The 25,825-nt window shown below is 38.7% G+C and overlaps 1 protein-coding gene across 12 annotated transcripts in view; it reads right to left on the bottom strand.

Annotated features, from left to right (window-relative positions):
* Positions 1-25,825, bottom strand: part of Pcdh15 (protocadherin related 15) — a 1,295,283-nt gene that overhangs the window by 76,800 nt on the left and 1,192,658 nt on the right. For all 12 annotated transcript variants that reach the window (XR_005871270.1, XM_040732073.1, XM_040732072.1 and 9 more), the window contains one exon: positions 590-717. Coding sequence is in view for 11 of the 12 variants with exons in the window: in XM_040732073.1 (XP_040588007.1) it covers positions 590-717 (128 nt within the window). In the remaining variant the exon portion in view is untranslated. The remainder of the gene's footprint in view (positions 1-589; positions 718-25,825) is intronic.

A 25,825-nucleotide genomic window follows, 5' to 3' on the forward strand; every position in this document is an offset into this window, starting at 1 on the left:
GGGAGGTTACGGAACCTTTTGGAGGTAGAGACTTCCTGGAGGAAGCATGTAACTGGGATTGGCTTTGAGGTGTTATAACTTGGTCCCATTTCCTGTCTACTCAATGGTTCTGAACTGCTGATGCAATGTGTTGGTGGACCTTTTGTTCCTGCTGCCAAGACTTCCCCATCATGGTGGGTTTATCTTCCCTGGGACTGATATCTAAAATAACACATTCTCCTTATATGGCTTTCATCAGGTTGCACAACAGAAATAACACTAATGCAATCTCTAGTTTAAGAATTTTGAGGTTTTATCTGGACAGTGGTGGCACAAGCCTTTAATCCTAGCACTCTGGAAACAGAGACAGGTGGATCTCTCTGAGTTTAAGGTCAGTTTGGTCTACAGAACTAGCTCAAGTACTGCAGCTACACAAAGAAACCTGTCTCAATAACGAAATAGAACAAAACCCCAACAAACAAACAAGAATTTTGTGTTTTTAACCTGTGTATCAGTGCCATTAACACAAATGATGAGGTTGTAGCTTATCTGCAAAACTCACAGTTCTTTGCTTTCAATGTGGTTTAATATCAGGTTTCTTTTCTCATACCTTCACTCTGAGCACAGACGCAAACATCCTTGCATCTTCAGACACACCACCAATGTAGAATTTCTTTTGAAACACTGGGGGGTGATCATTTTCATCCTGAATCTCAATGTACACTTTAGCTGTATTGCCTGGAAAAAAGATAAATCTTTGTTGGTGATTTTTCATTAGAATAAAATTACTAGAGTAATACTTACCATATTTTTAAATAAAGGCATGCATGTAATTTGTTAGAAGGCCATTCCCATGTAATGCTTAATTCTAGATCAAGAGAAGATGGATAAGAATGTTACTGGTAATATTAAAATTTTACTTAATTTTATTTTTGAGGGGCTAGACATTGAATCTAGGGCTAATTGGTGCTAAGAAAATGTTCTTTGAAGATGCCACCATTTGAATTGAAATGCCATAGTAATTTACTTTCCATTTTAAATTATTTTCCTTTTCGAAGAAGTAATAAATGTGCTGTCTAAATATTTCCTTTATGGTGTTACTGGACACTGGCTTACTGAAATTTAGTTGGCACTGTATTCATGCTACATAGTTCCATATGGTGTCTATATTTGATTAAGTAATATCTGGAGAATTAAAATTTTCACTTGTGCATTTATTAACACAATGCATATTCATACATAAATAATAAGTTTGAGATAAAATCCTTTCTTGTTCCTATTGAATATCTTTCGGTTCAGTGGCCTGGAACCAGCTCATGAGGGCTTTGAGGTAAGATGGCTTCTGAACAACTCAAAACACAAGCGATACTTGAAGATGAAGGGACAGATGATGCTATGGGTTGGGTGTGATTGTCTCCTAAGGTTTCTCATGTTGGAGATTTGGTTCCCTTTGGGGCTGCATGCTATGGGCAGGAGGGGTACCCACGATGGTAGTGTCATATTATAATGTCAGAAGGTTAGGTATCCCTGTGCTTCCAGGACCTGGGAGAGGCAGAAAGGAGCAAAGCTGAGTCTCCTCCCTCTCCTTTTTATTCTCATTTCCTAATTTACCCATGACATTTTGATTTGTTTTCAATTTGTTACAAGAGGAAAGATTGTTAGAATTCAAGACCTGTTAACCATTTTTTAAAAAATAATTTTTATTTATTTATTTTTTTTGGTTTTTGGAGGCTGTCGGTCCAGCCTGGCCTCGAACTCACAGAGATCCGCCTGCCTCTGCCTCCTGAGTGCTGCGATTAAAGGCGTGCGCCACCAACGACCGGCTAATATTTGTTTTAATGCTTTGAAATTTTATACACATATAAAATGCATTTTGGTCAGATTATCTGACAACTGCTGACAAAAACTCTAAATAATTTAAAACTGCAGGAAGCTACTGAATTTCACTGGCATTTGTGCGTGCGTGCATGCACGTCTGTCTGTCTGTCTGTCTGTCTGTCTGTCTGTCTGTCTGTCTGCCTGCCTGCCTGCCTGCTTGTCTGTCTGTCTGTCTCTGAAAGTAAGTCCAGATGCTCAGCTCCCACACAGCTGCTGGATGAAAGTATCAGACAACGAACAGCAATATTTAGAACTCGGCAGTTGGTGTTGGTTCCCTTTCTTCTCATAAACCCTCCAGCACACACCAGGAATTATAATCATAGCTATAATTCAGGGTTGAAAGTATAAATTACATGTGGATTTTCCCAAAAGCTTACAAACACTTTATTATAATTTATGTGCATCTTGGTCTGTCTGCATATATATATATATATATATATATATATATATATATATATATATATATATATATATGTGCTTGTGGGTCCCTGTGTACACTGGAAGAGAAGTGTTCTTTAGCCATCAAGCCATCACTCAAGAATTAAAATAAAAAAACAAAACGAAAAACTATGGTAGTGTTCCTATTAATTCTTAAAAGAGGCTCAAGGTTGTTACATGTACCTAACTTTTATACTATATTTTCAGGTATAAAACTAAGCTTTAAATACTGCTTCAAGGATCCATCAGCCTTAACAATTCAATTCATAGTAATGGGAAAACTGATGGGTTTTAACTTATGAGGGGAATTTAAATTGTGGCATTTTAGGATTTCTGTGTTAAAACTCACTTTAGATTAAGTTCATCTTTGTCTTAGTTAGGTTTCTATTGCTATGATAAATCACCATGACCAAAAGTACCTTGGGGAGGAAAGGGTTTAATTGGCATATGCTTCCATATGACTGCCCACCACTGAGGAAAGTCAGGATGGGAAGGAACAAAGCAGGGCAAGAACCTGCAGGCAGGAACTGAAGCAGAGTCCATGGAGAATCACTACTTACTGGCTTGCCCCTCACGGTTTCCTCAGCCTGTGTTTTTATATACCCCAGGACCCCGTGCACAGGGCTGGTACCGTGCTTTCTTATATACCCCAGGACCACCAGCCCAGGGATGGTACCATGCTTTCATATATAATCACAGGACCACCAGCCCAGGGATGGTACCATGCTTTCATATATAATCACAGGACCACCACACATGGGTGGTACCATGCTCAGTATGCCGGCATCTTCCTTATGAATAATTGATCAAAAATGGTTTATACACTTGCCTGCAGCCTAATATTATGGAGCATGTTTTCAGTCAAGAGTCCTCTTTTCCAGGAACATCTATGTTTGTGTCAAGTCGATATAAAGCCCAACCAGCACATATTACACCTTGTCAATTTGACAAACAAACATAATAAATGAACACTGTTAAGCCATAAGCTTTCATTTCTGGTAGTCCTCTAGATGTCATGTTAATACAAATATGACAATAAAAAACATTTCAACATGTCAAGGTTCCACTCTTTAAAAATTTAAACATTTTAAAAGCTCAGTCTCAAATATTCAAAGTCTCTATCTAACATTGTTAGTACCTCAAAAATTCTAAGACTCTCTAAAATTCTAAAACATCTTCATTGCAGTATTCTGTAAAAAAAAGTAAGTTACATACTTTAAAAAATTTTCTAACCCCAAGAGGGAAAACTAGGGCACCATCAATCAAAATAAAGCAAAACTGAACTCCAGAGGTGTAAATAACTTGACGTCCAATGTCTGGGCTCCAGAAGAAAGTTACCTCATGCTGTTGAGTTTCTGTTGGCTGATTTTTTTGTTTTATTAGCTCTTTTCTTTTTAAAATGCCATCTCTGGAGTCCATGGAGAATAAAAATCAACAGAAGACATTTGTTTATTTGTCTTAATTCCATTCACTTAAATTCTCATAAGCTGGAACATTTTTAACTTTTCTGTGTGGATATTAATAATCACTCTCATGCTCTGGAAAAACAGCTAAGTCAGTAGGGTTTATGGTAGTTTCCTAGGTCAGGGTGAAATCAGAACAACCACTTTGGTATTCAAAGACAGTGGAGAGTTACAGGGTATTGGTTATAGGAGTTGCTCAATTTTCTAACAGATAACTAAAGATGACATTGCCCTCACTGCATGGGAGGTACTGCTCTGTTTGGTGTCTGAAGCCTGAGGAACAGCCCTGAAGGCCTTTCCTTGGGCAAAACCAGATCCTTAACCTTGCCAGAGAAAGGAATGCAGAAGATGTTATAGAGGGGAGAAGTTGTTGCTTCACTGAGAGAAGTAATAATACAGCTTTTAGATGTAAGTGTGGGTTATTTAGAAGAGGAGGGAGGGATGTTTAAATGTCTTTGCAGTGTGTTTATGTGCATGAGTACGTTTCTAAACTTTTTGAAATTGCACTGATCAAAGGATGTAATTAACCAGTTTCAATGGTTAATAAAAGCTTACAAATACATACAAAAACATAAGGGCACTGACTTGTTTCTCTTAAAGAATTTCATTGTTGTAAACATCGTATGTTCCGATTTTGGGCTGAGAGAAGAGTCTTAATATAGATAAACTCAAACATCATGGATATTTTGCTCCCAAGCAAGTATTACTCATTTATTGTTTTGCATCCTTGTTCAATTCTTAGGAAAGTGGACAATTTTTCCCTAGCCAGTCTTCATTGACTTTGCCAGCTGTATTCAGTTCTGGGTTCTCAGACAGTGGGGCGTACAACCAGACTCAGAATAAGAAGCCATTTTCCTGGTCCAGCATTTTCCTTCTATCTATCCATCTCAAAATAACTCAGCAGACTCTGTTGTCTTCTTCCTTATGATCCTTTCCCTTCTTTCTTTTTATTCCTTAGATGAAAACCAGAGATTTATGTACTGGAGACATCACGCCTCATTTATCTAGTTTGGGTCCTGTGTGTACCTGGTGTCTAAGGGGTGGTGGTCGCCATCCACCTAGAAAGAATTTGATAAGGAATTCACAAAGAACATGCAATGTGTCTGATAGAAGAATATAAAGTGGATGTTGGTCAATAGTGAAAGATCAAAGTGTTCCCCTGCATGTGGAATCACCAGGATGCCTTCATTTGGATGCTTTTACTTGTGGGCACACAGCATGCATTGTGCCTTGATTTCCATACCTCACCTATGTTGGTGGTAAGAACTGTGCTTTTTTGTTTTTTCCAGCCAACTCTGAGGTTTAAGGCAGAAACTTGGAAGTAACTCTGATTTAAGTCAAGTTGCTTTAAATTTCCTTGAACGTTTGCAAAAATCCCTTTCTTCCCTATGTTGTATCATTTATGCAAGACAGATTTCAATCACATAATGAATAAAGATAAAATAAAATGAGAGAAGTGTTGATAAAATGGATCAGAGATTCATAGAAAGGCCTGATATTCTGTAGTCTCAAGCCAGTGTGATAGTCACAGTGACTTATGGAGCTGAAAAGGTGGTCAGGGTTAGCTCACACAGGCTACCCCTACAGAGTATTTGGAAGTATACTACTAGGTAGGATAAGATGAGAAAGTCACTGATCCTTAGTGCTCAGCATTTCTCTGTGGGTTTATACTCTGCTGTGTCTTCCGTGGTATTTGTTTTCAGTAGCCAGACAGCAAAAAAAAAGGCTGAATATTTCAAAGTTTATTTTAATAGTTTTCTAATTTGGCTTTGATGTTGATTTAATTAACCTTTGCGTGATTTTAATTGCTTGTATCTAAAACATGCATTTTATGTATGTGTTTGACTGAAAGGTTAATCACCGAGTTAAGGGAAGAAACATACACTACTACTTGCCTGTGACATAGACATTCAGATTACTAGAATATATAGTATTGTATTTTAAACAGGTTTCCTGAGAAAATTACAACGCTGATGACTTCAGATATGATATTGAGAACATAATTAGATGAGTAATATTTTAGATAATAATTAAATTATGGATTTGTGTTCATATTACCATTTTTCCTCTTTGGAAAATTATAAATATTATATTACATGAAGTGTGAGTCTTCTATATTAATGGTTATCTTTTTCTTTTTCTCTAATCTATTGCCAATTTATCTATCATCTACCTATCCAATCTATATATCTCCAATCTATTATCTGTATACCATTTATCTGTTATTTATGTCTATATCTATTATCAAGCTACCTATTTATATATAAATTATCAATCTATCATCTATCTATGCACCCATTATCTATCTAGCATATACATTTCATGTATATTTATAGCAAATTACCATAAAATTAGTGTCAAAGACATTAACTTATAACTTTTAGTAACAAAATATATTTTGTTTTATAGTCTGTCAGTCTAGTCTCTCCCTAGGCTGACTGAGACGTAAGCAGCATTGAATTCGATTTGGGAAGCCTCAGGTAGGGTTGCATATTTTATTAAATATGTGTTATGCAAAAATCACAGTTCTTCTTAAATTAATCTGCCAGTGTCTTACTTTGTGAGCTTCCAGAGGCTATGTGAGTTCTTTGCTTCCCAACACTTTTATTTCTTTAAATCTAGGTTAGAGACTTTCTAGTGTTGTTTTGTCAACACAGATCATCTTTCTTCTTTGTCTCACTTACTAAGACCTTTGTATATGTATTAACACCCAGATATTGTAGATCTAGCTCCGTGTCTCTCATTCACTAAAACTGAGAAGTCCCTGGAGTTCAAACCTTCACGAAGTTCAGAGATTTGGACACAGAGATCTCTTGGGAATGGAGGGCACCACTCTGTCTACAATGGCCTTACTGGCTGTATGTAAATACTAGGATACAGGTTTACAAAACAGAAACATCTTAGGGTGTTCCCAAATAACAAAGTTAGTGAGATCAAAATGATTTTTCCAATAAAAATGTTTTCATTTTTAACCTTTTTTAAATACATGAACATGACCAGGGGCAGTGACTACTATTAATTTTGTACCAACCTTGGGAACTTTGGGGGTTAAATGCTTTCTAAGTGCTATTTCCATTTAATTCTGTAATAAAATCTTAAGGATCATTGATTGTCTTTGTTTTGTCAGTGAGGATAATGGGGCTTGAAGAAATTAAACAACATGTTCAAAATTATATAACTAGAAGAGCCAGAAATAGCACTTAGGCCCAAACATCTGATAACGCACACAAACTAATTTCATTATGGCCTCAGTTAAATCATTTTAAAATCTATGAGAATATTTAAAACTCTCTAAACATTGTAATTCAGAAAGCACATGGAACAGAGAAATTTATGTCGGTAGTTTTTTTTAAGTATTTTTATTCACATAGGTACAAGACATGTTATTTTTCTTCTGTATCTGAAAATGTGAGAGGTATTATCTCACTGGGACATTTCTGAAGCTTCCTAAGTTTTAATAAGTACTTTTGTGGCTGAGAACAGAATAATGAAATGGAACTCAGGAACTGAAATTTATTTTAAAACTGTTTCAGAAAATGGATGAGCTAGTTGAGATGAACATGGTCTTGCGGGGAGAGTGTCTCTATGAAGACACTCCTTGACCTCTCTTCAATAAACAGGAAATTATTTAGACACAAAATGAATCAACAATGAGGTCTCGCATCCCAGGCACTGAATTCTGCTGCCAACTATTCTTGTAAAAGAAATCAGATTTTCACTAACATAGCATGAGACTAAATTATGACACACCTACAAAGAAAATTATGAAGACTATTAAGTTATTGAAATTATGCTTCTGAAAAAAATGAAATAAAAATATTTTGGATATTATAATAAAAGAAAAGAAACAGTTCCAGAGTTTAAAAAGGGCATACATGATGAAAATTGTGCTTGAATGCCTGTACCTACAGTAAAAATAGTTTAGGAGAAAATATTTCAAGGTTTAAAAGAACAAAACTGTAGAAATGCAAATTAAAAATTTCATACATATTTTATATAACAAAATGCACCACTTCTCTAACCAAAATAAACCAATGTTAATGAATAAAAGGATAGATAATACCCAAGTTATAAAACATAATATTCTCTCTTACACACAAGTACTGCAGTACACTTCACTAAGGCCATTATATGTATTTTCTACTATATACTATGCAACGAGGATATCTGGTATGAATATTTGCCTTTTCCTCATGAATAAACTCAGGATAAAAACCTACATTTTTCCTCTATGAAGTAAAATATATGAATTTGTAATTTGCTGGTTCACTTGTTTGTAAGAAGGTATTTCCGACTTATATATGACTTACTTGCTGAGACTTAACCAGGAAGGAATAACTAAACAGAACAATGACCAAGCAAAAAACAATCTAATTATTGTTTAATCTGTTTATTTTCTTTTAGTTCATTAATCACTGGTGCACAACATATTAAATAATTAAATTTTACAGAAAATTTGGAAGCAATTTAAGATGAAGCAATATACTTGCAACTATTCAGTGTAATGAGCATGCTAAATTTAGCCTTTGGAAAGTACATAATGAATATCTGTTAGCATTTCACATTCTCGCACTAGGTCATTACCTCGAAGCATTACTTCCATCCACTCATAAACTACTTAGTGGGAAAGACATGTTTGAAGCAACACAACTTCATAAATTAGTTCAGTTATCCACCTGCTAATAATTGTGAGCATGTCAGTAAAAATGAAAAATAAAATTAAGGCAGAAAGTAAAATGCTAGTAATAGGTCCTTCAAAGATTATCCCATTCCTTCACACTGATCTCCACACTGCTCAACCAAGTATAACCTGAAACATATCAGTGTTCTAATTTATTTTTGAAAAAGTGAAGTTAATTATTTTTCCTGGTCAGTCTCCTTTCATCTTTTATTTTTATCATAGACTTTTTTCACTGCACCCACATACCCACCCCATGTTACTTCCACATCTCATGGGCTGTGAGCATGCACACCACCCATAGTCAAGGGGACACAATTCAACTTAAGCCAACCAGATTCTGTTCCCAACAGATGCTGCCATAGGCTAGAAAGTCATTGTCCTAGTTGTCTTGATGGCATAGTTGCAAAAAGAATATTAGTTTCTAATATTGTGTGTTTCTCAAGCATTTGTCTTTTCTTTGATCCAATTTTACTCATGCCTTGATTGGTCAAGCCTTAGAGGATTCTTCTGATGAAGTCTTAGCATGAGTCAGACTTACCATGGGTGGCTTCCATCGTTTCTAACCATGGATCCTTTCAAGGAATAATTGAACATAATAAAAGTATCATGCATAAAATTCTCAAACATCCAATGAGATAGAAACATTTTATCTCCAAAGGAAGCTGTGAAAACTTTAGAAAATTTAATAAATATTGAAGCTAGGTAGGAAACCCAGACCTATATGATACCAAAGACAGGGATTTGTGCTAATACAGATTTTTTTAAAAAATAACATTTCCTCCTTGTTTACTTTATTGCTATATTTAGTTTCCTTCCTGGAATGTCTTCTATGGGTACAGTGTATGAGCAAAGCCGAACCACTGGTCTGGATAGCATTCTTGCCATCCTATGTTCTAATAAAGCAGGCACACAGCTCTCTGTGTTAAACAGCCAAGATAGAAAATATATGCTGTAAGTAAATAACTAGCAATACACTTTCCAAATTGAGAGTGACAGCATTTAGATAATGATTTCCTTTGAACTACTTGTCTGTAATTATTTTTTAAAGATGTTACATAGGGAGCTAATTCTCTACAAGTTTCCACAAGAGATGAAAATGGGAACAAGACTGATTAATGGAGCTTATCAAAATTCCTGGGAATAAAAACATGAATTAGATTTGGAAGAACTGACTGCTAGAGTTGCATTCTAAATAATGATTAAAAATAATGGCAATCTAAATTTATGTTTATTGTTTCTGAGTCATAAAATTTTCAGAAACACCACTACCGCTTAAATCACATATTGACCTTCACATAGTGATAGTGTGTGATTTCAATACCCCACTCTCACCAATAGACAGGTAATCCAGAAAAAAAACTAGACAGAGAAATGCTGGTACTAACTGATGTGATACATCAAATGAACCTAACAGAACATTTCACTCCAATACAAAAGAAGGTAACTTCTTCTCAGTAACTCATGGAACTTTCTCGAAAATTGACCACTTACTTGAATACAAAGCGAGTCTCAACAGATACAAGAAAATTGAAGTAACACCCTGTACCCTATCTGACCACCACAGATTAATGCAACAACAACGGAAACAATAGAAGTTTACAAATTCATGAAAATTGAACAACTCACTACTGAATGAAAAATGGGTCATTAAAGAAGATGTGAGATGATGGAAAGACCTCTCATGCTTATGGAATGGTAGGATTAATACAGTAAAAATGGCCACCCTACCAAAACAATCTGACTCAATGCAATTTCCATCAAAATTCCAACACAGCCCTTCATAGATCTTGAAAGGACAATTTTCAGCTACATGTGTGTCTTACTTGGGATTTCTATTGCTGTGAAGAGTCATCATGACCACAGCAACTCTTATAAAGGAAAACATTTAATTGAGGTGGTAGCTTACATTTTCAGAGGTTCAGTCCATTATCATCATGGTAGGACATGGTGGCATGTAGGCAGACATGGTGCTGGAGAAGTAGCTGAGAGTTGTATGTCTTACAAGCAACAGGTGCTGATCTGTCTCACTGCGAGTAACTCAAGCACAGGAGACCTCAAAGCCTACACCCACAGTGACACATTTCCTCCAAGACCAAACTTATTCTAGAAAGGTCACACCTCCTAATAAGTCTCTTTGGGAGCCATCTTCCTTCAAACTACTGGACATCTCTTGTCATCAAATAAAGCTTCCAGTACCAGGAGTAGGTTTTGTCTAATAGAGTTGCTGGCCAAAAAGTTCCAATGATAACACCTAAACAACCCAAGCTGCTGCCAATACTATATGTTGCTTTTCACAAATTGACAGCAAGGTCATATTGCTGAAGACAATATCTGTACAATGCACTGAATACAGAGAACTCAAAACGGTGCTAACCTAGAGCCTTCATACCTATGGGCTGATATTCTTGGTACAGAAGATACTGTGCACACTATCAAAGGAGAAATGTAAATATAACCCAGCTACAAACCCTTCCTGCTAATGTGTTAGTACAAAGGAGGCAAAAATCTTGTGGTAGTAACCAACCGTATCTGGTTTGATTTAAGGTCCACTTCACAAGATAGAACACATACCCGCTGTTGCTTGGATGACCAAGAACCTGGAACTAGATAGCCCTGTGACATCAACAAAACAGGAATCACTGATGCTCTGCTATACTCATAGATCAGTGCCTTGCTTAGCCACTCTCAGAGAATCTTCCTTCTGCAGTAGATGGGAACAAATATAGGAAGCCACAACTGCCCAATGTGTAGAGTGTGAAAGACCTTTGAACATCCAGCCTTAAACAGTACCTCCCCATCAAATCCCTCCCCTGGGAAGAGGAAGCAGAAAGAGTGTGATAGCAAGAGGAGATGGAGGACACCAAGGAAACGAGGTCTTCTGAACAAAACAGGACTGACACACATATGAACTGCAAAGACTGAGGCAGCATGCACAGGGTCTTCACCACATAAGAGTCTAGATCTAAAAGTAGAATTGGGCAAAAGCTCCCATCTCTACCCCAGAAGCTATCTCCAAGGATAACGATTTGCAACTAATAATTTATTTTTCTTCACAGGAGTTTCACTGGGGGAAACAAACTACTCTTCTTGTTTTTATTCTTCTCTTGTATATTACATCCTGACCACAGCTTCCCCTCCCTCCCTTCCCCCAGTTTCTCACTCCCCCCCCAATATACTCCCACCCTGTCTCTCCTCAGAAAAGATCAGACTTCCCAAACATGGCATAACAAACTACAATAAGACCCGGCACACATCATCACACCAAGGCTGCACCTGACAACCCAGTAGGAGGAAAGCAGTCCCACAAACAGGCAAAAGAGTCAGAGATATCTCCTACTCCCACTGTCAGGAATCCCATGAGAACACCAAGGTACTCAGCTATAACATATATGCAGAGTACCGAGGCCCGACACCTACAAGCTCTCTGATCTCTGTGAGACCCCATTAGTCCCAGTCAGTTGATTCTGTGGGTCTTGCACTTGTTCAACTATGTTCATAGCAGCTTTACTCATAATATCCAGAAACTGAAAAAAGCGTAGATGTCCCTCAACCAAAGAATGGATAAAGAAAATGCGGTACATTTATACAATGGAGTATTACTCAGCTTTTTAAAACAATGACATCATGAAAACTGCAAGTAAATGGATGGATCTTGAAAAAAAATTATTCTGAGTGAGGTAACCCAGACCAAGAAAGACAAACATGGTATACACTCACTTATAAATGGATATTAGCCATAAAGTAAAGGAGAACCATGCTTCAATCCACAGATCCAGAGAGTCTAGGTAATAATGAGGGCTCTAGGGGAAACACTCAGACTTCTCTGGGAAGGGGAAATGGAAGAGGATTCATGAGTGGATTGGGGCAGTTGAGGATAGGAACAGGAGGGGTCAAGTGAAGGGGGGAGAGAAAGTACTAGGAGAAACAGCTGGAATTGGGGGGTGGAATATTTCGGGGTTGACGTGGAAACCTAGTGCACTGGAAACTCCGTGGAATCTATGAGATTGGCTGTAGCAAAGAATCCTAGTAATGGGGGGCACAGAGCATGAGCCAACCATCTTCTGTAACCAGACAGTGACTCAAGTGGAGGGACTGGGACAACAATCCACCTACAGTTTGACTGGTGTCCTGGGACTGCAGCTCGGTAGAGACCAGAGAGACTTCATTCAGCAAGTAATGGGAGAGGTTGCAGAGTTCTACATCCAAACATCATGCCATGTTCAGGGAGTCCTGAGGAGGAGGAAGGATTGGAGGAACCAGAGGATAAGGGACATCACATAACGAACTATTCTTAAGGGTAGGCTGTGTAGCCAGCAGTAGATGGCCAAGAGAAAAGAAACTCAGTGGCCTCTTTGGAGGTTCCTTGTCTTATCATGATTTCTCAGGGCCTTTTCTTTTTTAATTTTATCTTCTTTCATTTTTCAAATTTAATTTTCATATTTTAGCCCTACATGTTCTTTCACATGTATTATGATTTCTGGTTTCATGGTTGTGTGTGTGTGTGTGTGTGTGTGTGTGTGTGTGTGTGTGTGTGTGTGTGAATTAGTGTGTCTATATCTATTTCTTGTGCCTTGGGCTCTTTTCCTTTTATTTGTTTTATTTGTCTTATTCCAATTTGTTTTTATTTTATCTTATTGTATCCTATTCTATTTTATTATTATTGCTTAGATGCCTATTTTCTAATGAGAGACAGAAAGGGGTTGGATCTTGATGGGAGGGGAGGTGGATAGAGACTGGGTGTCATAGAGGGAAGGGAGACAATAATCAGAATAAATTATATGAAAAATAGCTACTTGCCATTTAAAAAGAATGGCAAGCTAAAATTTTTATATTTATTGTTTCAGAATCATAAAATTCTGTTTCTGAATTGAAATGATATGCAAATGAAATTGTTTTAAAATACACACTTCATAAATTGTAAATATTAATGTAAATAGGGAATGTTTAAAACCGAATCAAAATTTTCTACTTTGAAATTTTCATTTGTGAATACGCAAGTGTGTGTGTGGACAGGGGCAGGGCCATCTCAGTGCACAAACTGAGGTCAGAGGGTAACTTGTCCTGTGTGTCTCTGGGACTTGCTGACAAGTGCCTTAACCTGTTAAGACAACCAACCATCTCCCTTACAAGCCTTTTAATATTTATTTGGCAGTAACTATGTTGCTGTGAGTTGCAGCTATGTTTCAACAACATACTGTCTTTTGTGGTACATTATTGTAAGCATCTAGAGCATTTAGTGTTCTTCATAGTCTCCCTCTCTTCTGACCAAGGATTAGAATTAGGGTCCTTCATTTCTCTGACAATAGAGAACCACCTTCCAAGCTTTCATTGCTTTCTTGTCAGTCTCCGGAACAGACTAATTCTCCTGGGCTCTGGAAGCTCAACACTCCCTCCTGAGCATACAGCCATCCAAGACAATTCAAGAGCTGAGCTAGATGAGTGGACTAGACAGACAGCCTGTCTCCTGAAATCCCCATGAGCAATATTCTTTCACATTATGTGGATTAATTCCTCCCCAGCATCTTGCTTTGAGATTTTCTTTTTCTTTTTTTCTTTTATCATTTTTTATTTTAATTTTAAATAGCTTGTTTTACATGTCAATCCCAGTTCCCTCCTCCCGCACTCCCCTTCCCCCCCCAGCCTCCCACCCTATTGCCAAATCCTTCCACATAGGGGATATCTAGAGTCTGTCATTTCACTCTGGGTAGGGTCCAGGCACTCCCCTAAGAGTCCAGGCTGAGAGAGCATCCCTCTTTGTGCTATGGGCACACGATGACTGTTTGTATTCCAGGGATAGACACTGATCCACAGCTCAGGGCCCCATAGGTTGCCCAGGCCTTCTCGCTGACACTCACATTTGGGGAGTCCAGATCAGTCCCATGCTGGCCTCCCTGCTGTCAGTCTGGGGTCCAAGAGCTCTCCCCTGTTCAAATCAGCTGTCTCTGCTGGTTTTGCCAGCCCATTCTTTGCCAATTTGCTCATCACTCCTCTCTCTGTCACTGGGTTCCTTGGGTTCAGTTCAGTGCTAAATTGTGTGTTTGCCTCTGCTAACCATTAATCACTGGATGAAGGCTCCCGGATGGTTATAGACATCAAGTTCATTATCAGGAATGGGCATTCAAGGTGGTCTCTCCATTACTGCTTAGCTTGCCAATTGGTGTTATCCCTTTAGATCACTCGAGGTCACTCTGGTGCCTGATCTGTCTTCTAACCTATGATTCCCTCTTCCCCCTATTCTACCCCCACCCACTCAACTTCCTGTTCCCCCATGACCTACTCTCTCTTCCTCTTCTCCCCATCTCTTCCCAGCTCCCACTCCCCCCCCACCCCTCGCCGTGTTCCCCATCCATTCAGAGGATCTTGTCTCAATCCTCCTCTCTTGGGTACTATGCATATATGCATATCTTTTAGGTTGTTTCCTGTTTCCCGGACTCTCTATCAGTGGAAGTGCAGACTGGCACTATCCTGATCCATGTCTAAAATCCATATATGAGTGAGTATATACCATGTTTGTCTTTTTGCGACTGGGTTACCTCACTCAGGATGGTTTCTTCCAGTGCTATCCATTTACCTGCGATTTCAAGATTCCATTTTTTTTTCTGCTGAGTAATAATCCATTGTGTAAATGTACCACATTTTCTCTATCCACTCTTCAGTTGAGGGGCATCTAGTTTGCTTCCAGGTTTTGGCTATTACAAATAATGCTGCTATGAACATAGTGGAGCAGATGCCCTTGTTGCCTCATTTGGATATATGCCTAAGAGTGGAATTGCTGGGTCTTGTGGTAGATTAATTCCCATTTTCTTGAGGAATCTCCATACTGATTTCCAAAGAGGCTGTACGAGTCGGCACTCCCACCAGCAGTGGAGTAGTGTTCCCCTCTCTCCACATCCTCTCCAGCATAAATTGTCTTCGGTGTTTTTGATTTTAGCCATTCTGACAGGAGTAAGATGGTATCTCAGAGTTGTTTTGATTTGCATTTCCCTGATGGCTAAGAATGTTGAGCACTTTCTTAAGTGTCTCTTGGCCATTTTAGCCTCCTTTATTGAGAATTCTCTATTTAGTTCTGTACCCCACCTTTAAATTGGATCCTTTGGTGTTTTGAAGACTTGTTTCTTGAGTTCTTTGTAAATTTTGGAGATTAGCCCCTGTCAGATGTAGGGTTAGTGAATATCTTTTCCTATTCTGTGGACTGCCTTTTTGTCTTGTTGACTGTGTCCTTTGCCTTACAGAAGCTTTTTAGTTTCAGGAGGTCCCATTTGTTAATTGTCGATCTCAGTGCCTGTGCCACTGGTGTTATGTTTAGGAAGTGGTCTCCTGTACCAACTCGTTGAAGAGTATCTCCCACTTTCTCTTCTAAAAGTTTCAGTGTGGCTGGATTTATGTTGAGATCTTTGATCCATTTGGACTTAAGTTTTGTACAAGGCGATAAACATGGATCTATCTGCAGTCTTCTGCATACCAGTACCCAGTTATGCCAGCACCATTTGTTGAAGATAGCTCAGTGGCTTTGAGATTTTCTTATGGAGAGTCATATGTTTACAAACTGAGCTCTGTCTTCTCCCTCTGAATCATGGGAAATCAAGATGGCCAAGATATATATATTTGAATACTGAATAGCAATTTCACATCCAGGCTAAGCATTCCTTAGAAGTTTAATTTCTTCTTTCCAACTAGTTTCTAGATCTAACCCACCAAGGCTTTTACAAACACTCTTGATTTATTTTGTGATCTTTATTAACAGTAATCACAAATTTCTATCACCTTTCCTTTTGCATCTCTCTGTCTTGTTCAACACTAGTTTTGGCTTGATCTGTTCTTTTGAGCCTTCATTCTGTGTCCCTGCCAGATAGGAGTGACATGAAGTAATTCTTGTCCTACTGATGAACACAATGGAGTAAAAAAAGGAACCATGCAGTGAGGGCTTCTCTAGATCACTGTTTCAAAAGTTGTCAGCAAACAAACAAACAAATGCAAATAGGACCATGCTAGATATTCAGATTCCCATTTCTATTTTTCGGCATCTCAATTCAGTAGGTGGAAAGAACATGAAAAGTCCTTAAGAAGCATCTGAAGTGATTATCATCAGGTATTTATCTGTTCCTCATTTCTCTTCTTGACTGGCCTTGGTGAATACTCATCCACTTACTCTTCTCCAAGTGCCACCTTAAAAATATTCTCTCCAGGAAGAACAGTCAGTGTTCTTAACCATCTCTCCAGTCTGACCTAGGCATTCTGCATATATGTGATAACATATATGTTGTGTAGCTTGGTCCTCTTGTGGGGTTCTTAACGGAGGAAACATGCTGCTTCTGACTCTTTCATTGGCCTTTGGGACCCTACTCATACTGAGTCACCTTGCCCAGCTTTAACACATGGGGAGGTGCTTAGACTTACTTGATAGGGAAACAATGCAACGGGGAGACAAGGAAATTTATCAAAAAGAGCAATGACTTGTGTGGGAAGCATTCTGCCCTACAAAGTACAGCCAACATCCAAGATTTAGCGAGTGTGCACGGGTTCCTTCTTTTATCCCCTCAGTCTTCCCACGTACACGTGAATATGCCCCACGGGGGCGTGGTCAGCTGCAGGTACCTGGTCTCTCCCTACATTTACTGCACTAACTTGATATGTCATGTTTTGTTGATACTCATGGGAGACCTGCCCTTTGACAAACAGAAATGGGGGAGGAGTGGACTGTGAGGTGGGGACAGAAGGATGGGGCCTGGTGGGAGGAGAGGAGGAAAGGGGAAACTGCAGCCAGGATGTACATAAATAAATAAATTTAATAAAAAACCTCTCCCCCATCCTTCCTTTCTAATTATCTCCCCACATCCTTTCTCATTTATTCTTCCCTCAACCTTAATCAGAATGGATTGATAAAAACAAAAACCAGTTATTTTAAGTGCCCATTTATAATATCAACAGGAATCTAACCTAGACAACATTCTTGTCTCTTTAATCCCAACTCCTGTCTCTTCCAGTCCTTCATATATCAAATGGCTGCACACTGCCCCATCTTACTACTTAACTGCTATATTCATCATGATGATGTCTCACTTGAATATAAACATCTGAGGACAAGGATCTGCCTTCTGGCCACCTGTCTTCTTCCCACGCAAAGAAAAATGCTGTGTCTCATGAGCATTCAATGTAGCCTTATTAATTCAGCCCTTCACTCTGATTCCAATGACATGGGAATAATGTTCCTGGGGCCACATGACAGAAACAAAATCATGTTAGGCATATACCTCCAGAATAAAAGAACCGTAGTTGTTTAAAGAGATACAATAACATTAAAAAGGTTACTCTCAGAGGTAGGGGTGTGTGTGTGTGTGTGTGTGTGTGTGTGTGTGTGTGTGCATATAAAGACTTTCAAAGTGATGCTCGGATTTAAGTTGTTGCATATATTTTGATGTGTTCCATTAATACAATTTAAGATATTAAGGTTGTGAACAATATATAATATGTATGTACTTCCTACATAGTGAAGTAGGAAATACAGTCCAGGTATTTACATCTCACATCAGTCCTCCTTCCTGTCTCTGGGTAGTTCAGCCTAAGGACTGAACCCAGATTCTTGCCTACACTATGCAAATATGCAAGTACTTCACGGCCTAGTCACATTCCCTACTCTATAAATGATCTCCATTCTACACAACTTGCATTAAGTAGGAAGGAAGGACATTCTAAAAAGAACAGAGCAAACAAAAGACTTAAGACAGCTAACCTTGAAGTAGTTTTAAAAAGATAAAAACAAAACTTATTTTGTGATAGGTTTTGACATAGCTCAGGAAGGCCCCAGACTTGCTATGTAGCCTAATGTGACCTTGAAATCCTTATCCTCCAGATTCTGCCTTCTAAGTATTGGGGATGTGGGTGTGCACCTCTATAACTAGCTATGGAAACTGAGAAAAGCAGTTACCTAGACATCTAGTAGAGCTGAAAAGGCTTACACTAATATTATTCAGAGAATAACACAGATAAGGAGAGGGTTAGAAACTCTTTTCCAGTTCATGCAGTGTAATCTAAGATAATAGAGATCTCATCTCAAGGTTAGAAGAATGTCATTCCTACAACCTGTTATGCATGTGTTCATCAATTTTATCTTGGAATGTATTATATCTTATTAGTTACTTTTGAATCTAGTACTTAGTTATTTCATGTTTAATTCTTCGCAGGTCTCTAAATTCTAGACAAGCCATAAGTCACTAAGCAGAAAATATTTCATGCGGGAGTTGTACAAGATTTTTCTAAAGTAACTGACAATAATATGTGAATAAGTGTAGCACGGACTTTCACACATACAGTAAATATCAAAGGTAAGGTTAAGGGGCTAGAGTGTGGCTTCTCTTTTGGTCCTGGAGATTTTACCCCAGCTCTCACTCATGGTAGCTGTATATTTTCCAGAAGCCAGGACCAAAAGAAAAACCTAAAGCAAAATGTGAGATTTCAATTGCTAATATGAAAGTGTATTGTTCACAGAAAACAATGGACCATAGAATCACAAATTCTGCAATGGGGAAACAAAAATGTGGTCACAAAGACCCCTGAAATAATATCCTCCAGTCCACACTGCTGTCCCTGCTCTATCGACCTGCAGGGTCAAACTCAGAATTCACCTTCTATGAGATTCTCCACATATCACCTGTGTCCTGGTGATGGAAACTGGGGCAGTGCAAAATTGAATAATGTCACATCCTTGTTCTTATGGAGAAATCAAGGCCAGCTGTGTCTGTTCCCACTTGACAGGGGCCACTAATCATTGAAATTTTTAAAACTGGGACACTTTTCAATAAGGCTGGAAGATGTCATCAGGGTTTGATGAGCATCGAAGGAAAGAAAGGACTTTTAAAAGAAGAAGAGTGTAAGGAAGGAAACTAAGATGCCGTTTTTCTTTGAAGTTGGTTTCTTATCTTTTTTTTTACTCTGATTGTTGTGAGACAGGCTCATGTCCAGGTTAGAATTGGTTTACTCTGTAGCTGAAGGTGGCATGAGCTCCTCATGTCCTGTCTTTATACCCCAATAGATAGGATTACAGGTGGAGTACCACTCTCAGCAATATTTATTCCTCAAGAGCAAACAGATGTAATGAATATAGAACAGAGAAGAGCAGTCATCTAGATGTTTAGCAGAACGGGGGTTCACACTTGAGTTGAGACAAAGATTATCTAAAGATTCACACTTCCTGCACATGGCATTTCTACGGTTCTTCTCACTATGTAAACATAATGAGTGGGGGTGGTACCAGAAGTCTTGAGTGCATGTGTATTATCCATGTGACTCATCCATGCCAAGGGTCCCAATGCTGCAGAACCATGGCAAGGCTGTGTTGATACTTTTGTTTATGATCTAACAAATAAAACTTGCCTGAAGATCAGAGTGCAAAGCTGGTCTCACTAGCCAGTCATAGAGGCCAAGCACTACTTAATCACAGAGGCCAGGCAGTGGTGCCACGTATCTTTAATCCAAGTAGCTATACTAGTTAGTCACAGAGGTCAGGCAGTGGTGATACACACCTTTAATTCCAGCAGCCACACTAGTTAACCATAGAAGCCAGACAGTGGTGGTACACACTTTAATCCCAGCACTAGAGAGGAAAATAAGGCAAGGCAGGGGGAGACGGGAGCTCAGTCATTCTGAGGTGCAATCTGAGGAAAGGATCCTCCCTTTGGTCTGAGCCATGGTACATGTAAGATCTCTCTAGTGGTTGGCTCCTTTGCTTCTCTGATCTTTCAGCTTTAACCCCAGTATATGTCTCTGGGTTTTTATTATTCATGCTACACAAGGCTGTTCTCAGGTCAAGCTCAAAGGAATGGCAAAGCCTTCTCCTGCTCTAATTATCGGTACTGACTGTGTGCAGAAAATAACCTACTGCAGCTCCCACATCCTGGATGCTGCAGCCTGGTAGTGCTCCTGAGATCATGCACCTACTTTGTCCTCCTCCCTGCTGTACATAAGGGCCATACTGAGTTTCTGAGCCTCTGCCTGTGTGTCTCTACCAGAGTGCATGGGTCACCCAAGCCCAGTCTTTCTGTATATATGGCCATCAGTTCCTTATGCCTTGTCACACAAGTCAGGTCAATCTCTAATTTATGTAGCTCACAGCAATAATGAGTGCTTAGAAACAACATTTAAAAATAAGATTTATTTTTATTATTTGAAATTGTGATGTGTGTGTGTGTGTGTGTGTGTGACCTTTAGAGGTCAGAAACATTGAGTCCCTTGGAGCTGAATTTATAGGCAGTTGTGAGCCACCTGAAGCAGGGGCTGGGAACTGAACTTGGGTCCTCAGCTAGGGCATTGAGATCTCATACTCACTGAGCCATCTCTTCAGCTCTAGAAACCACTGTTGTTATAAGGGAAGAAAGCTCAGCGATGGACTGTCTTCTTAGTATGGACATGGCTGTGGGCTTTATCGCCAGTCCTTAAGCTCTTTTTCTATAAAGCATTGACCCCTCACTTGTTCTATACAATGACTAACAGTGGGTTTGATGTCTAGCATCTCTGCCTTCATTTATGTCTGTACATTGGGTCAGACTCCTCTTGACTCTGCACAGACATGGTAAAGTCTCAAATACGCCTGACCTAACTTACAGTCTCCAAGGTCAAAGGCACAAAGACAAGCATCATTGTCCTTGCCTGTAGTTGCCCCAACTTTCAGGATTAGATGAGCCTTGCTAGGCAGATCACCCCCAAAGTGAGGGCAACTATCTCTGTTGGTGAGGCTGAACTGTGAAGTAGGTGCAGTCATCTTACAGGAACCAGATTCTTCCTCTCAAACAACTTGGTAACTGAAGAGATGACTGTGGAGACACACCTTGAGCAGCACTGACTAAATATGCATACTTCTTGCCTCTCCTGCACCAATTCTTCCTATAGTCAAACCTAAAGGCCATGCCAGGACTCTGAGGATGGAGCTGGCCACTGGCACTCTTTTATCTGTTCTCAGCATAGCCACACTGATGAAAATGCCTCTCTGTTTTTCACAAGTGCTTACCTCAACTTGCTATTGAGCCTACCCTGTTAGGTCTTCCAGACCCAGGGTAGTTGATATAAACTCGGGCAAGAGTAATGATGAAATTTATCTTTGTATAGCTAATGGGAGTCCCCCCCAAAATCAACAATGAGGGGGTTTAACTGCTTTTTAAAATTTGATCGAAATAAAGTATTTCACTAAGTAGAAGAAATGTCTACCATTCATGGGCGGTAAGGAGCAAAATAAATGAAAATCAATCTAACAGGTATACTAAATCTTTAGGAAATTATAAAATGTCAGCCATGCTGTCAGAGACTTGAGGTCTTTTATCACAGAAATGATGGAAATAAGACCAAGTCACGTGCACAGGAAACACAGACCTGGCTATGCTGGGTTTCTACTATCAGTGCAGTAGAGCCAGCCTGACAAAGAGGCCAGGGTGCTCTCTGGGTAAAAAAAAAAGGCAGTTTTTATTGATTTGCTGGCATAGGTTAATGGGCAAGTATCATCTTGTCTGGATGCCTTCAGATGCTGAAGTTGTTATAGCTGCTGAGAGACTAGGAGGGCACTAGCTCTGCCCCAGGGAGAGTCAGCGTGTCTGCACACAGGGCTGGAAGGAATTTGACCTAGAGGTTCAGGCAACAAAGGAAGGACAGACATGTCAAGAGTTTTCATTCAGGTCCAGGCACTATTGAGCATCCAAAAGCCTGTGGAGCCGAAAGGCTTATATAGCATTTTTCACGCTAACCCTGGTTTTATAGTTCAGACCCCACTTTCCTTTCTCTGATACTAATGACTGTAGATGGTCTTTGCATATGCTAGGCAAGCTCTCTGTCACTGAGCTACATACAAACCCTGGTCATAATTAAATATCTGTAGACTAAGTACAGCTGGCTCCTACTCTTAAATAGCAAGGGGTTCTTGTCATTTATTTTCTATTATATAGACAGTTGCTTTGATTTTCTATTTTCAGAAATGATACTTTAGCTCTATGCATTATTTAATGGACTTCAGTTCCATGCATTGTTTCGTGTGCATTAAATTGGGGTAGTTACTCTCCACGGAGCAAGTGTCTTTCTGATTGTGGATTCTTAGGGATCCATTGTATCATTTAGGACTCTCATTATTAATAGAGCATTTGTGCTTTCTATTTTCTGAAATAGGGTGTAAGTTTGAAAAACACTTTAATTCAATAAACAATCTTGACTTGATTCTCAATTTAGACTTGGACTAAAATATCTCAGGAAAAGCTCAGATGATGGGACTGATAATAGTTCAGAGGAGGTATATTTCAGTGTATAAACAAGGCTCAGAGAAACAACACACACACAATTGTTGATTACAATAAGTAGAGGAAATTTAAGAAGGAAGAAAATTACATCTTTTGTCTTTATACTTGGGTTCAATTCTTAAAGATAAGCAAGGAGACCATTCTCTTAAATACATTTTATTGTTTATTCACTGGTTCTCAAAATCAGACCCAGGGGCATTATGTATGCTAGGTGTCTACCAATGAGCAAAAGTATCATTAAGTTTTTGAAAAATGATCTTTCCAAGCAATTTGGTCTGCCCCTCAACTACCTTTGTAGCCCAGGTTAGCTCATTATCCTTAAGCTCATTACCCCCCTGTTTCTGTCTCCTGAATGCTGGGACTTAGGTTTTAAACAACTAGTCCTGGTTAAGAAGAATCCTGAAATGTTTGAGATAAAAATGCTACACATGCCATGGCCTTATTCTAAACTGGTCTCCATATTTGAAATTAATGAATTATTCATAGGATTCCTAGAACTGCACCCATATGAACATAAGACACTGGCCATACCTAGTATTTTTTGTTATGGTGAAGATTATACTATGTGACATGCTTCAGTTTTGTGACTTGAGCTATTTGAAGAATGTTTTTGTAAGTTAGTCAATAACACATAATCATTAGCATTATCTGTCACAGACCTTCTGTCTGAAACCAGAAAAAGCCAAGAAAATGAAATGTATTACAAGCTTGTACCCTAAAGCAAAACCATAAACTGAAATCAATAGCATTTGAGTCATTTTATCACTAGCTTAAGCTTATCTTAATTGCTCTGTCATTTATTCCTGATTGAAGCCCTAGTTAACTGAGTCAAAATATGATGACGTGTTTGCAGAAAGATTTGGTTTTTTCTTCGACACTTAAAGATAATTATAATTTTATAATAAAGCAAAAACTGCCACTTTAGTTACGGAATTACATACATTCACCTCAGCTATAAAATTTCATGTTACTGCTTTTACACTACATAAAAATGAAGCACGTGGATATCATTGTGGCAGAAATACTGCTACAGTTTTTTTTGTGCAAGGTCTTGTGGTTACTAGCTCTGTAGAGAGCTACTTTGAGACATAAAATATTTGACTCTGCATTGGTATGGGGAGATACAGTGCATGTACAGTAAGGGGTGCCAGTGTTCAAGGCAGGAAGCCTATTTATTAGAAATACCATCACTTTCATGTCCAAAATTATTGGATCAAAAATAGTGTTGTACACGAGGGCCAATCAAGGGCATGCGGATACTGTGGGAATGAGGGTGAAGGGGAGGGCTAGGGAAGGGGAGGGTTGTCCCCATAGCAAGTGCTAAGTGACACAAAAGCCTGGCACTTCCCTGATGACCGCACTGGTGTGGCTCATCTGCAGTGTAGCCAGGGTTACCTAGCCAGTGTGGAGCGGGAAGAGGGGAACTGGGGCTTAAGTTGTTAGTCCTGCGTGGATGAGTATTCTGATATATATTTAATGCCGCTAGCCTGACACTCGAGCCTTTCACAACTTGGCCTTAACTTTCCAGATTCACTCATGCATTGAACAAATACCCAGTAGACGTATTTACACACTCCATTTTAAGGCTATTGTTATACGTCAATTTTGTTTTTATTGGGATAAGAACCAATAGGGCCTCATGCCTGCTAACACTATTCTACGCTCCACTCAAAATTAGTAATTCTAACAAAAATCTTGTTCATGAATGGGGCTCAGTTCACTACAACTATTCTCACTGTATTTACAGTCATACTAAAGATGGACTCAGAACAGAGATATGGGTGGGTCATAGATTTTTTTTTAAAAGAGAACTCTTTCATTTACATTTTTATTATCAATTAAATATGTCCTTTAACAATTCCATACCGTAACTCCCTACACAAAACATATATATATATATATATATACACACACTTTCTAATTTTTCATTTAAGATATTTTTTTCTCATTGATAAAAGAATAAAAATAACACAGTTAAAAGATCTGAAATTATAAAACAGAAGAAACTTATGGGGAAGTACTTTGTGTTGACTGAGACATGTTTCTCGGTTCACCAGGAACAAACACAAAACTTCAGAGGCATTTCCTTCATTCTACAAAGACCTCATAGAGCACAGAAAACATCAGTGGGACTGAGTGTACTATAGATTAGGAGCAGCTCTTTTCTAAATTACCTGACAATAAAACATCTGACTATATTATATTAAAAGGTTTAAAAATCTTAGCAATAAGAACAGTCCAAAATGACCAAATGACCTATTATATATATATATATATATATATATATATATATATATATATTTCTGTATAGACTAGGCTGTCCTTGAACTCACAGAGATCGGCCTGCCTTTGCCTCCCAAGGGCTGGGGTTAAGAGAGTGCACCACCACTGCCTGGCTTCTAAGTATATATTTCTCAAAGGAAAACATTGTAAATGGCCAGTAAAATATGTGAATAATTACTAGTATTTCAGGTATCATAGAAACGAAATCAAAACAACAGATGCCACCTGAGACTAGGTAACACCATCATTATCTAAAAGCCAAACATAATAAATGCTTGACAGGAGATGGGGGAAAAAAAGACAGACACTGGTTGGCCGGTGCCTTTCCCCCACTGAGCCATCTCCCTCAGTGACATGAAGACCAAGCTGAATCTGTGCTCATGATGAACTCACTCTGGCTTTGGAGCAAGATCTGTATTTTACATTGCTAGGCCCAAGGCTGGAATCTTCATAATTGCATAATTCTGGGAGTCTACATAGATCAAGATGTAGTTGGGAGTACCACCATGGTAACAGAAGTTGCTGCATCTGTTTAACTCTGGATTTATCTACTATGTCTCAAAAGTGAATTCACCACCCAACGATAGTACTTCTATCATAGTTGCCAGCATCGAACTTGACATGGAAAGGTATATGTAGCCCACACCTTCCTTTATGAAGATGAGGAGTGTGTTTTAGGAAAGGATTCATATCTAACTTCAGAATTTTACTTTCTTTCATATAAAACCTCTCATGATTCTATTCACTTGACATTTTCCTTTCTTTCTTTGAGTATGGGATTTCATAGCAGCCAACCCTGCTTTAATACTCTACAAATCTATTATTATTTATAT

The sequence above is a fragment of the Mesocricetus auratus genome, unplaced genomic scaffold (assembly GCF_017639785.1).
Source record: "Mesocricetus auratus isolate SY011 unplaced genomic scaffold, BCM_Maur_2.0 Super-Scaffold_100027, whole genome shotgun sequence".
Classification (NCBI taxonomy): Eukaryota; Metazoa; Chordata; class Mammalia; order Rodentia; family Cricetidae; genus Mesocricetus; species Mesocricetus auratus.